General features: G+C 33.3%; 1 protein-coding gene across 3 annotated transcripts in view; it reads right to left on the bottom strand.

Annotated features, from left to right (window-relative positions):
- Window positions 1-13,896, bottom strand: part of LOC135128627 (rho GTPase-activating protein 6-like) — a 77,804-nt gene that overhangs the window by 43,367 nt on the left and 20,541 nt on the right. Inside the window, exons 2-3 of one of the 3 annotated variants that reach the window (XM_064055580.1) lie at window positions 4,676-4,842; window positions 3,268-3,424 (exon numbers count right to left, since the gene is read on the bottom strand). In XM_064055580.1, the coding sequence (XP_063911650.1) occupies window positions 3,268-3,424; window positions 4,676-4,842 (324 nt within the window). Of the gene's footprint in view, window positions 1-3,267; window positions 3,425-4,675; window positions 7,083-13,896 lie in introns of those variants that run through there. The other 2 variants (XM_064055590.1, XM_064055570.1) reach the window with 2 other exon arrangements.

Here is a 13,896-nt window from a genome sequence, read left to right as displayed (position 1 = left end):
AAAATCAAATGTTGATATCTTAAAATTTTGAAATACTTACTTAAAATTGAAAACTCAAAAACTTGCGAATCCAAACATTGTACAATTAAAAAATTGCAAAATAAAAATCGAAATACTGAGAAATCGTAAAACCAAAAATATAATTTTTCAAAAATTCCAAAATGGGCGCTATTAAAAAATCCTCAGTCAACACAATGTAAATAAACGTGATGAAAGCAAAAATATTCGAATGACACCGATGTGATTTGTTGTCATTATCGAAATTAATACATACCCATGATTAAAATGATACAAGTTAAAAAAATTTAAATATAAAAATTGAAAAAATAAAAACAACAAAATCGTAAAACCGAAAAACTCAAAAGTTCAAAGATCATTTTTTAATCTTGAAATATGTAAAACCTTGATTATTCCATAAACACGTCTTTTTTTTTTGTTTTAATGTCTATGATTCCAAAATAATTCATGTTAAGATTTTTAACTGTTCACGATTTTGATGCAATTTAAGAACAACCACATAATTATTATCCATATAAAAACACATAGCGGAAATTCACTTATTCACGCTTTACTCTTTATCTTTAATCAAGATATCTAAAAGTTCTGGATGTCTTTACTTAAGTCATTACATTATCCACATTAACTTCTCGCTTTGAGATTTATAATAATTCATTTTGAAGGAAAGAATTTTGACATTTGTGATCTGTCGAATTAATTTATTGTGGACTCGAAAACGACAGGAGTTTAATATTTCCTTACACATTTACTCGTTTCTTACGACTTGAATCTGAACATTTAGTTTCGAAGGACGCCAAGCGTTATTTTGATTTTGATCGTATTCCATATGTACTTTGTTTGTATGTCATGTGGACGACAATGCAATCGTGATGAACTAATTTTGATTTAATTTTAATTTAATTTAATGAATAATAATGTTGCTTGCTTTATTTCTTGTAATTCTAATACATACTCATTCAGTTATCGTTATAAATTCAAGAAACATAAATTTTGCTTGGTTTGCGAAGACGGGGTAGAGAGTATAATATGCGGCAGGTGTTCTGAGCATAGAGATGTGGTGTGTATGCTATCCCTGTCAATAAAGTAAAATCATCGAAGAGGGGTGACAGACTACGAGGAGGAACTTAAATTATGCTTTCGTTACAACGTCCTTTGTAGCACGTTTGCTGATTTCTCGACTGTCACAATTTAATTTTGAATTTTTTGCGTGTTCACTTGTTCGTTTTGGCGAGCTGTTTGGGTTATCACAATACGAATATAGGTGAAATTAACAATATTTGGCAAAGTGGGAATATTTTAAATATACTGAATAATAGTAGGTACTTAAAAGTCTTTTAACATATCTTACAATATAGGATTTGCAGTTTTATTGAAATAAAAGTACAAGAGCACGTAGTAAAAACGAAACACACGGTTCCTAGTTTTTACGGTTTTCCTCTCATGTCAGTCCAAACAATGATTACACTGTAAACTTCACAGGGAGACCCGCGTCCGCGTAAAAGGTACAACAAGGTTAAATACCTTGTTGTTTTACAAAGAGGAGGTATAGAGTACAATATGCAGCAGGTTTTTTAGGCATAAAGATATGTATTTTGTAACTGTCAGTAAAATCATCGAGGAAGGGTGACAGTCTAGCACGTTTCTACTCTCACAATCTAATTATTTTTCTCCTTATATGATTAAATTTGTCATATACAAATATATGTGTGTATGTATAATATTTGAGTTTCATTTTTGAAAGTTAGAAGAAGGTTTTTGATGTGGGAAATCAGTTCGCTTGTCCGCAGTTTTTCTTTCCTCAGAATATTTTGCATTTTAATTTAGGGGCACTTTGCCAATTTTGAGGTTCATTTTGCATTGGAAGGCATTCGACCGTACACGCGATCACAGTTCAAGGTCAAATTTTAAATTTTTCGCGAGTTTTAAAATTTTGTTCATACGTTAATTCTGGTAGAATATTTGGGTTATCACAATACGAATGCAAGTGAAATTAACTATATTTGGCAAAATTGTAGAGAATAACAGATCTTAAAAATCTTGCAAGAAACATTTTTCCCCAAATTTTTATAAAATACCACTAAAATATAAAAACGAATTTCTCCTAAGATTTTTAGTTGCCATAATACTTGTTATTAAAAAAAAAAAAGAAAACTGCTACAGACACTCATAAACCTTGGAAACGATTCAGTAAAAATAAAGAAAAAAATATATACAGTAAACCACATAACAAAAGAAGTTATATATACATCCAAAGCACAACAAATACTTATTGCATGTATGCATGACCCGGTGAAGTTTTTAAACGATTAAAAATATATTCACTTTGATGTGTACCACGTATTTCAATTATAGCACAACTGTATATACAGAATTTCACGGAAATTTCATAACAACAATTGATTAGCAGCTGACTGTATTAAATTTATGTTAAATTATAATAGTATTGGGACAAAAGCGATCATAAAAGAAAGTATAGTCAGGCTTAAGTGGATTTTTGTTTACAGCTATATGAAATCGTTATCAATAAATTAACTAAAAAACGTTCAAATATATTAAAATAGTGTAAATGCTACACGACAAGTATAAAACTTGGTAATATAACCCTGAAACGAATACGATACTTCAGCTCACACCACCTTATTAAGTGGAATATAGTGGAGAGAAACTGAACAGTTCCCTAGACACGAGAATTAACATTGAAGTATATAGTTTTACGGGTTTTTATTTGAAAGTTTAATTTTTCTAAATATTGACTTCTGATAATTTTGACAATGATAGTTGTGGAAATGAACAAGAAATTTTGCGTGAAAATCGGTAACATAATTTAAATAATGAAATGGACATGCAATAGAATTTTAAATTTCAGTGCACACCCTTTAAATAAGTATAAAAAAGTGGAATTACGTCAAACATTTTCAGTATCGATTAAATTTTTATTTAAATTGTCTCTACAAAGGTTTTGTGTTTAAATACCCTGTCTTAATTTGTTTAAACACACTACTCCCATTACGTAGGCTTAAAAGATCCACCGAGTTACCCTTCACGTTACAAAGTTAGTGTCAAGTGTACACGGCCATATTACTTAGTTAAAAAAAGCACAAACATTATAACTAAAAGCTCTTGGGCACACGAAGTTCATAAGACTTCGTTTAATTAGTTTTTTTAATCGAAACTATCGTTAATTTTTTAATTTTACTTAAGTTCATCATAAAGACTTAAAACTAGTGAAGCGACAAGAAATTCTAATACCTGTTGGAACTTTAATGGCAACTCCTAAATTGAGAGCTTGCAACTTGGCTAATGCGACCTTCTGTAAGACTTTCCTTTCAACATCAGTCAGTTGCAATAAAGTGGTAACTCCTAAGACAACTTGACGCCCCGTCAGGTTGCTCCACACGCATCCACCCTAAAAGAGAATAATGCGTTAACGAAAAAATGCGAAACCATATAAATATTCACATTTAAAAACCAAATGTCTTCTATTTTCGCCAATTACATTGAACTGGTGATTCGTCAATGTTTATTTTGGAAAACTTGCAAGATATTCAAGTTTCCATTAAAAAATAATATTTTTTTTTAGAACGGAATTGTTCGAACAGAATTAAACGACTATTAAAACTTTATGCTTCTGGCAATGTAAGTACGCAAATATAAAGTACAGAAACCCATATACATATGAATTTCATTTCGCGAACATAGCTTAATAGGCAGACGGTGTTAATAGCTTTCGTATAAATTTTCACATTTTTCCCACTAAAATAGAAGATTTGTTTTAAAAATAGGCCGACGCTTGCAACAGAGCTTTACTTGTTTGCCGCTTGCATTACGAAAATTAGATCGCAATGATATTGAACAGATTTTCTATTTGTGGGCGAACCTGGCTCAGGCCAAGAACAAAATCCACAACAATAATTACGCGAGCAGGAAAACGCTCCCAGTGCAAATAAATGTTACCAATATTAGGATGCAAAATATGTTTTCGTTTTATTCAAAAAAATTTTATGACTAAACGCAAAGATCTAAAGCAATTTTTAAACGTTTCACAACGTTGTTTGCATGTCTAGAACTGAACCGCGGTTTCGCGGATCGAGGGGGAGGTGTGACGTACGAGCGCCAGCGAGACCTGCAAAAACACTTTCGACCCAGATATATACAACGTTTTCTCCACGATCACTTAAACTTAAAAAATATTATTCTTTTACGTAATGAAAAAAGGCAAACAATGTATTCTTAAACAAGGTGGAAAGTTGCAACAACTCAAAAATAATGACAGGAAATGTATCTCAGTCATTTATACCAAAGTATTGAATTCATCCATTCATAAGGTTCACTGTCAAGGAATCATCAATGGCACACAGTTAATCATTTTTTACATCAAGCATTTTTCAATGACAGTAACTTTTTTAGCCAGAAAATATTTTAATCGTCGTGGTGGCACATTTATCTAGTTTTTTTATTGTTGTTAGAAAGCCACACCATGAATCTAATATCTTGCAAAGTATGTAGTAATTTATCTAGTGTTCTTGGAAGACCTTAAGCAACGTGTTTAAGTAGTTTGTCGTGTAGATCTAAGTCTAAAGATCATCTGTTTAAGATCTTTTTAGATGATCTTTAGACTGTATGAAATTTAGTGTCATATTGTTGTCACTCTACATACCTGAGGTGTCCAACTGCAAGTAGCCTGCGACGGCCTCGTCTGGCTTTTTGATCTGGACCGGAAAATCTTCTTCGCCATGAGTCGACTACCATGGTGCATAACACTGGATGAAGATTTGGATTTTTGCATGGCCTGCCCAGTCGCCACGGCTGCAGCATTCGTTTTATCTTGTTTATCATGTTTACCATGAAGCAAATGACTCAAAAAGGAATGAGATTTAACTGGAGGAGGAGAAGTAGGAGAAGATTTGTTGTTCTCATCCACGCCTGCATCGATACTACTACGCGAACTAGAAACGCGACTTTCGGCATCGGACAATTCGGGAATTTGATCAAAAATCAAATCTTTGTATGTCAATATCCAGTCGTCGTTAGTCTGACAACCTTTATTTAAACCGTCATCGTCACCCGGTTTGGTTATTTCACCCTTCGCTTTAATATTTCTTAAATTTCGATCGTAATTGACGCGCTTGAACCTGTCGGCTTTATCAGTATCAACGCTTTTTTTTCTAGCCATGCGCAAATATCTTTTGATTGTGTCACTAACTGATTGAGAGATGTCGTCATTGTCGACGCTACTTCGTCGTCTACTTGCCGGTTTTAACTCCAGTTTTTCTTCTTCTTCTTTTTCGGCGAGAGATTTCTTGTATTTATCTTCTACGTCCTGCAAGACGGAATCCAGAACTGGGGTAGTTTGAATGCCCCAGTCACGATAAGTGATCTCTATGTTCTCATTTTCTATTTCTATTAAAGGTGGTGGATGTACAGATTCGTGTATTCTTTCTTTTAGTTTTTCGTAGTTAGAATTTTGAACAGGATATTTAGACAAAGTCGTGGTAAAAGGAATAGTGGTCGAAAATTCAGCACTACTCACGGTTCTTCTAAAACCCCTTGTTTTTCTCAAGTCAAAATACAATTTTTCTAGAGCTTTCCTGTTTGTAAGTAAGTCAGAAATTACTTTATCTCTGCTAGAATGTTGACTGAAATATCGACTAAGTGTTTCTGAAAGTGATTTTTGGACATGATCTCCACTGAAATGAACATGAGTTGTTTGACTATGATAAGTAGGAATAGACGCACAACTTCGGCTAGCCAAAGTTAAATGTCGCTGCAGCCTATCAATGAGCTCCTGATAATTGACATCCGGTGGTTTGTAAGTAGACGTCGATGGCGCTTGTTCTGAAACCTTCAAATATTGTTCTAACATCGTAATTAATTGTTTTTCGTCAAACTCTTGTTCTGTAGTTTTAGCAGCGACAGGAGAGTAATTCGTAGGAGACGGCGGCTTATTTAAAAAATCGTACTTCATTTTCTGGATATCTACCCTACCACCCGAGTTTGCAATCAAAGGCAAGTCTGTAGGTCTTTCCAACTTAACAACGTCAACGTCAACGTCGTCTGCAGAGCAAGCTTTCCTGCAACTGCCACCTTTTCTCCTATCTTTGCGTTTTTTGCGAAGAGCCAAAGCACCGGGGTACGAATTTTTCCTCCATAAGAGGAATCGCGGTTCTCTTTTGCACACTTCCTGGAAATAGGCTTCTATTTTGGGTATATCTTCTGGTCGATTTTGGGCACCATCAGGTATGAGTTTGCGACCGGCGTCCGCCATGTACCTCCATGTTTTCCTGGTTAGAAGCCATCTTTCTTTGGGCTTCTTTTTCTTGTCGCGCACTGAACGTCCCATCGTCAAAGAATATTCGGTGCTTTCGGTGGAAGCGCTTCTGCCTAAGGTTTTGCGTTTATTGCTACGTTCGGCCATGTTACTGAATCAACGGTAAAGTGCAGTAGTGTTAAAGTTGTGACATAGTTTTCTCTAAGCATTTGAGATGATATATTTCAAACAGGTTTTCATAATTTTACCTGTCACGGGAACTTCTTCAATGCAAACATATTGGCAAGGTGTCAAGATTGCTTTGTTTTACATTCAACAAGTCCAAATATTTTCTTCAATTATCGTAATAAACAATAAAATAGTTTGAAGAAAATTATAATCTAAAACTGTACCTCTTTCTTGGCAAACATCTTTCGAATTTCGGCGTAGGCTTGCAGATATTTAGATTGTTTCATCACACGTTTTAAGGGCAGCGCGGTACGTAGGTAGGGATTTTGCTTCGAGAAAATTGGGTTTCGTAAAAACTGCTAACCTGTCCCCTCGGGATAGGAAGTAATCAAGTGTCAATAATTCGTAATAATTTAGTGTTTACTGTCACTCGCTTAGTTATCACACCATACAACTGAATACCTAAAATTACCACTAACTAAATTTAGCACTTCCCGACATTATTTTGTAATTAGCACGGTTTTCGGTTTGGGGGTTCGGTTGTTAACGTGTTTGTTTGGGCTGTCATGGTGGATTTTGTAGGTTTTTTTGGACAGTCACGCGGTCAGTTTAAGTCCACTTGGTTAGCCACTCAACACTGACGCGACAGAGCAAGTAGCGGCTACTTGGAAACAAAAATATCCCATTTGGCAAGAGACACCTACTAAGCTAGACAGAGTTAGCAAAATAAAGATAAATATTAGATTATAGCAACAGCGATAGAATAAACTTTCGAATGCTTTCGCAGAATCAAAAGATTATGTTCATTTTTTTATAGTGGGCTCACGACAACTCATATTGTCTTGCGAAATCTCTCCTCAAAATAAACTCTCCTATAAAAAACCTCGCAAGCGTCGTGATGTAATTTTTTGAATTATGCCAACGAAATCATTCAAAAATTGGTGCACGGAAATGAATTTATTTTAGTGCGTGTCGAGGAAGTACACTTTTTGCTATTATTCATTATAAAATGTGCAGCTGTTCAAGTTCACGGCGGCCTGAAATTCCTCTTGAGCTGCTTAACAATCATCAAATTAACCTCCTGAAAATACATTAGTAACCTGTGCGAGTATCAAATGTTTTTCTAAAAATAGACAACGGCTGCATTTATAGATCTATAGTGAAAAGTGCCACCGCAACTACTTTTAGTTCACAATTGTACCACAGTGACAATTTTTTTTTCGGAAAAATTTTATTCATACAGAGCTATTTTTGTTGCACTAAGGAGACTGTAAACTTTTATTGTGTCCACGCATTTTATCGCAATGAACTATTTACTATAGCTTCAAGCTGGAAATAGGTCGCGTTATGTAAATTGCAATTAGATTTAGAATTTATTTGAGTACAAATATTTTAGACACCGGGGTTTACGAGGTACCGCATAGCTAAGTCTTTTGTTATTGCTCTAGTTTGTTCTTTAAACTTCGAATCGAAGCAGATTACCTAAATATTTCGAATTGCGAAATCAGGGATTTTTTTGACGGTTCACAGTTGTTTTCGAACTTCTGGCATGAAGAACTATAAATACGTTTAGCTCTTTCTTAAAAGATAAGCTAAACCATGTTTGTCTAACCATTTTTTTTAATTATACGAATTATACAAACTTAATTTTAATTATTTAAAAATACGGTAAAATAAAAACTGTTTCAGTATGTGTGCTACCATTTATGTTGAATATTTACCATATTTGCCTAACAAACTTTATAAGTAAAATTCTGTCCGTTTTAAATATTCATAAGCGTATAGATTAGCAAATTTATATCTCGCTAGTACACACTAATTTGGTTTCGTTAACTTTGAAATGTAATCATTTAACCCCGAGGCTAATAATTCGAAAAAAGGTCCGTCAGGAATATAAATGTTTGAACTCAATATTATCAAATAAAATTTGTTTGAAATGTGATTATTTTCGAGACCATCCATCTAATCGGTTGCTCAAGTTTGTAATAAAATTGTAAGCCGACTTTCATAAAGGTCAGATCTCTTATAATTTTCAATTGTCTCTTTTATGCGACTTCGCTTTCTATAATTAACGTAACTTGTAAAACTTCGCTTATTGTTTTACTGGAACTCGGTAAGCTCAGAAGAATAACAGAATAAATTCGCTGAAGCAATATGCTAATATCCATTCTTTCAGGATAAGAACATTTTTACAACCACCAGAATTGTGCTTGAGAGAACACAGCTTTCATAAAAGCAGATAAATCACTCGTGAAGATGAAATCTTTAAATTATTAAGGAATAAGAATTTGCACTTAAACCCTTTCATTTGTAATTCGTGATATTTTGAAAATAGGAAGACAATTCAATTCAAATGCAAATTTACCTCCAGGTAGAAATATAAAACTGATTACAGCATTTATTAAAAGTAGCTACGAGTGCGGGTTACTTTCTGGAGGGAAAAGTTTAAATTCGTGGGCATGTTCGGGTTCTAGCTCACTTATTGGTGGGGAAGAAAACGCAATACAAGCACGCGCAGCAATTCAAATTTTCCCACCAAACAGTGATCCAGAACCCACGCTATATAACTACTATTGAAAAACAAAAGTGACAAAACTGTCTTATGGTTTTCTTCTAAAATTACGCACTAAATATCGTATCACAAAACAGCAATGCCAGCGTAAAGAATATTTTGTGTTATGTGTCTAAAATACGAAAAAAAAATTAGAGGAAATTTCAGCATCTCGCCTTTAAAGTTGCTGCCAATTTCCGCTGTGAGTTTGTTTAAATTTAAAATTATGTCATAAACTTTTCTTCCCGGTAAATATACTAATTTTAATATTCAATTAGAATGTAATAGAATTTCAGGGAGATAATCGATGAAAAATACTGTGTATGAAAATTTGGAGTAAAGCTCACATTTCTTATGGGATTACTTAACGATATTTTGACACCACCATTTTTTCAGGACATATATGTATAAACATCTTTGGTTAGCATTTTATTATCCTTTCAACAATTTTAATCTAAAGCTAAAATTTATAATAGACAGAATACCGCAGAAGCTGTGAAGCGCCATGCAAACACCTAAACATTCATCAAAATAAAAACTAAAAAAAAAATAGAGCAAGAAAAACACTCTGACACATCAAAATTCAAAACTGTTAACACTCTCAAAGCTGTAATCTCATATTTTTCAAACGACTACTTTATTTTTGTGTTTATTTTGAATGAGTACATAAAAGTGAGTATAAGCATGTTGCTTTCACGATTTTTATGGATTTTATGTTCTTTTAAGTAAAATCTTGTTGAAGACATCATAACTTCGAATGTTGCAACCAAAGTTTCTCAAAATTCTTGTTAGAACCTGGCGCCAAGAATCGTCTGAAATGTGGGAGCGATTTTATCAAATTTCAGCAATAATTTTTACACAATTCTAGTGACATTTCAAAAAGCTGTCATCCACAGAATGAGACTTGAAACCTTCAATGACCGTTTTTTATTCAACAGTGGTTAATTTACATGGTAGGGTTGTTAAATACAATTTCAAACCGTTTTTCCTTGACAAACATGATAAATTTTGTGTTATTGGACTGAGAACGCAACAAACACAACAATTTTACGACAGTAAAATACATAGCTTTATTTTAAAAAGTGCTAAGGTTGGTTTTCAAATTTTTCTAAAATTACAACAAAATTAATAATTGCTTGCAAGGTCGAGAGCGTGAAATTCTACAGGGCATGTTTCTCCGTTCATGGGGTCAAATTTTCCCAATCGATGGCTGTAATGGAACTATTTTTTTTATTAATAGAGTTATACCACAGATCCAGGAGTAAACCTAGACACTGGAGCTTTAGATTTTTAATAAGATAAGTATGATAATTAAAAAAAAAAACATAGTGTTACTGACTTAAACAAAAAATATAGAAATAATCCCATACTATGGATCGTAGGACGAGAGTGTAATGCTCATAGTTTAGATAATGATTTGTAAATGTGCACGGAATGCACTAACTCGCTAAATAAATATTTTGTGAAAGTTTGCTAACTGTTTGACTGATTGATATACTTTTTTCACGCTTTATGTTATGACTATATGTTTCAGCACTTCTGAAATTATTGTATTTACATAATTATGTGGCAATACCTACAGACTAGGAGAGTTTTAAAATCACACTGGGTTAAATCTCGTAATACTTGTTACAACAAAATTTTACACATTCTAACATACTTAATTAATTCAACTACATCCAAAATAGTGTCAAACGGAAATCGACATTTTCGTATTGTACAAACTTCCTTAGCTTACGCCTCAGTAACAAGAAAAATAATAGAACTAATATTTAAAAATACCACTTGAAGGCATGATACACTATGATAACAAATTTTTAGTTGTTGCGCAAATTTATTTTATTGATGTTTGTTTAGGTGTAGTCACGTCATTTTTCCACCTTGGATTTTTTTATATCTTTCCTGGTACTAAAAAAGTGCTGGTGACGTCATGACTTTGAAACCATTAGATCACTTTTCGAAATTGTTCTTAATGTGAAAAACTGTTTGAAATGTTTGTCTTCAGTTCGTCTTCTTCTAGATTTAGTTTTACTTGGCTGCTAAAAGTCTTCGCCTCTATGTTTATGCGCTAAAAAATTTGTGGCTGACACAATTTTGACACCGTGAAAAATTTTGCTTATCCAATGCAGTCTGCATAAAAGAAAATTCGTCCTGTCTGGGCCCTCTGCCAAATTGCATTCTTGCATATCTCATAAAATTTACTCCATATATTACGAAGACACTCCATAACCTTAAAACGCGACAGACTATGTCAAAAAGCGTAAAACTTATCTCAATGAGAAATTTATGTGCCGGTGAATCAGATCAGCAAAACCTTTTTATTTTTATGATATTTTTCTGCTTTCCTACAAGCTCCAGTAATTTATTTAGTTATTTACTTCTTATCCAACGTAGGTGCTGCTATTTCAGTTGTAACTACTTCTGCTTCCTCGTCACTACTTTTTTTAAGCATCGTAATTTCGAAAAAATAAATGATTTTTATCAGCACAGATAATCGAAATAATTGACTGAAAAGACCACCAGTGGTGTATAAATTTTAGCGTTGGCGTGGCATAATGACGCAACCCACGCATTGCTAGCATATTTCTTATTAACTTAAAAACACTTTTTGAATCAAAATAAATTTCAAGTGGAACTTGTAATCATAGCACGATAGAAAAAAATGTTTTCTAAGACAAAATTGCCGCAGGAGTGCTCTAATAAACATTAAGTTTTCATTCAAAATTATTCCCATTCATCATATCGGACGCTGACACGTTTTCCCCAGACAGACAGAAATACACTTAAGTGCATCTAAAAGTATCTAAAAGTTATGTGTACTTGCACTTTAACGACTTTTAGAGACGATAGTTTGAAAAATTGCTACGAAACTATTACAGGAATTTTTAGAATGCATTACAATTGCTTTCTATTATAAAATGTCGTGAAAATGCTTACGTAATGACGCAAACTTCCTCATTCTCAGATTTACCTTCGATTTTTTAATTGAACATAGTAACTACTATATCAAATGTAGACATAAATCTTTAAGGTACTAAAAAAATTAGTAACCCAAAGCGGCTGAAAATTTAACTGAAAAGTCACCTTGGCTGTTAATTTTTTTGAGATTTTAGCTTCCTGAGGGGATTTTAAGCATTGTATTTAGATTTTTTATAGTTTCCAGTTACTTGGTCCCGAAACAACACTTTATATACTACTATGGTACTGTCAGTCGGTATAATAAAACACATCTTTTTTGTTAACCATCAAATTGAGTTTAGTAGTGTTTGTACTGAAAGCTTTATAGAGTTTACTTAGGGTAAAAATAGACTCCCGACACCACTAAATTGCTGAAATTTGTTACTCCTGAACTAGAACAATTAAAGAAAAATATCTGGTCATTGGTCAGAACTGCAGTAAACCTATTTGGAACGAAAATGAAACGGAACGAGATTTATAGACCTAGATTGGCAAATTGTAAAGAAAACATCCAAGTTTAAAATAATGATGCTAAAATTACTCCCAGTGACATCTGTTCGTCCTGAAATACACTTCCTAGTTTATACCAAAACAAACAGAACTTGTGTTAATATGAAATTATTATTGGCACTAATGACGCAACCTGTCGTTTTGCTGTTGTATAATGCGTTCTAATAGATTTATATTAATCTCCCGGTTTTAGTTCAATGTCTCGATTCGTTTTCAAATTGCTTAGTTCAGGGTGTGACCGCGGCGGCAGCACCAACACGCTCTCGCTGAAACCTGCTGAAGCTTCCTGAAACGAAAGCTCGCTAGAGAGCAGCACGGAGAATCACTTGGACTGTTGTGCGCTGAAAAGAGTGAATAATTATTGTAAATATCGAATTATTTTTAGGTGGCTTTCTTGACGGCTGGCGCTGTCTTTTTTCGTTTTAGACTGAAGGATATTAAATATGTTTATTGGATGAGATGAGTTTGTGTTTTCAGACTGCGCGGCTCTCTCGGTTATTGGATGATAAAAAAATACATGAGGATTTCTGACGTCAATGTTGGAATTAATTTCAGCACGGTCGACAAATTTATGGGGTTGTTGTGTGATGATAATGGAAAAATTAATTTGCTAGATACAATGTAGTTTCAATGTTGGTGGAGGCATATTTAGAAATTCAAGAACTACGAGATGATTCAAGCCTCGTTTATATTAAACCACTATTTATTTTGGGTTAAGTCGATCGTAATGCAAGACCATGGATGGAATGGATTGTCGTAGTAAACGTACAACTATTTTACTAATATTTGTGAATGGAACGACTTTAAGTTGCAATTCAACTACAATTTCGGTCCCAGATCAAAGTCTCAACCAGCATGATTTCCTAGTAAAAACAAACTTTAAAACTGCTGAGAATGAAAACTTAAATTTAATATAAACAATTTAGTAATGATGAATTAAACCTAAAATAAAACAAAATGAACCAAATTCTATTTTTAACGTCGTGGTTTTTTATTTAATGCTACAGTAAAACGCTGTGCTTTCATACATAAAATATAGCTCTAGAAATTTATTGATACCTTTATCTTGACCTTGTTCAAGTATAATAAATTTTTGCTAGTTTTATTACCGTTAATCTAAATTTCTTCATTTTTGTTACCTCTGTAAAAATAAAACTTGCTGAAATGTTAGTTTTTTTAAGAAGTGGGAGCACAGTATATTGCATTTTTGTAATATAGATTAGGTACGTATAAATTCAATACTTGGTGGGAGAGTTTCTAGAAATGTAACTTTTTTATTATTATGAGTCGACAGTCTCCTGTATTATGGTGCAAGCTGATTCATTCTCGTTCATTATCCTCTATGTTACAATTTGTTGACGGAAATGTGAAATTTGGCAGTAGATTTTTGTATTATTTTAGATCCTAGTCAACTTGTTGAAAG

This window comes from Zophobas morio, unplaced genomic scaffold, assembly GCF_036711695.1.
Source record: "Zophobas morio isolate AGI-343-1 ecotype UQ-CSIRO unplaced genomic scaffold, CSIRO_AGI_Zmor_V1 ptg000002l, whole genome shotgun sequence".
NCBI classification, from domain to species: Eukaryota; Metazoa; Arthropoda; class Insecta; order Coleoptera; family Tenebrionidae; genus Zophobas; species Zophobas morio.
This window is presented reverse-complemented; position numbering and strand designations above follow the sequence as displayed.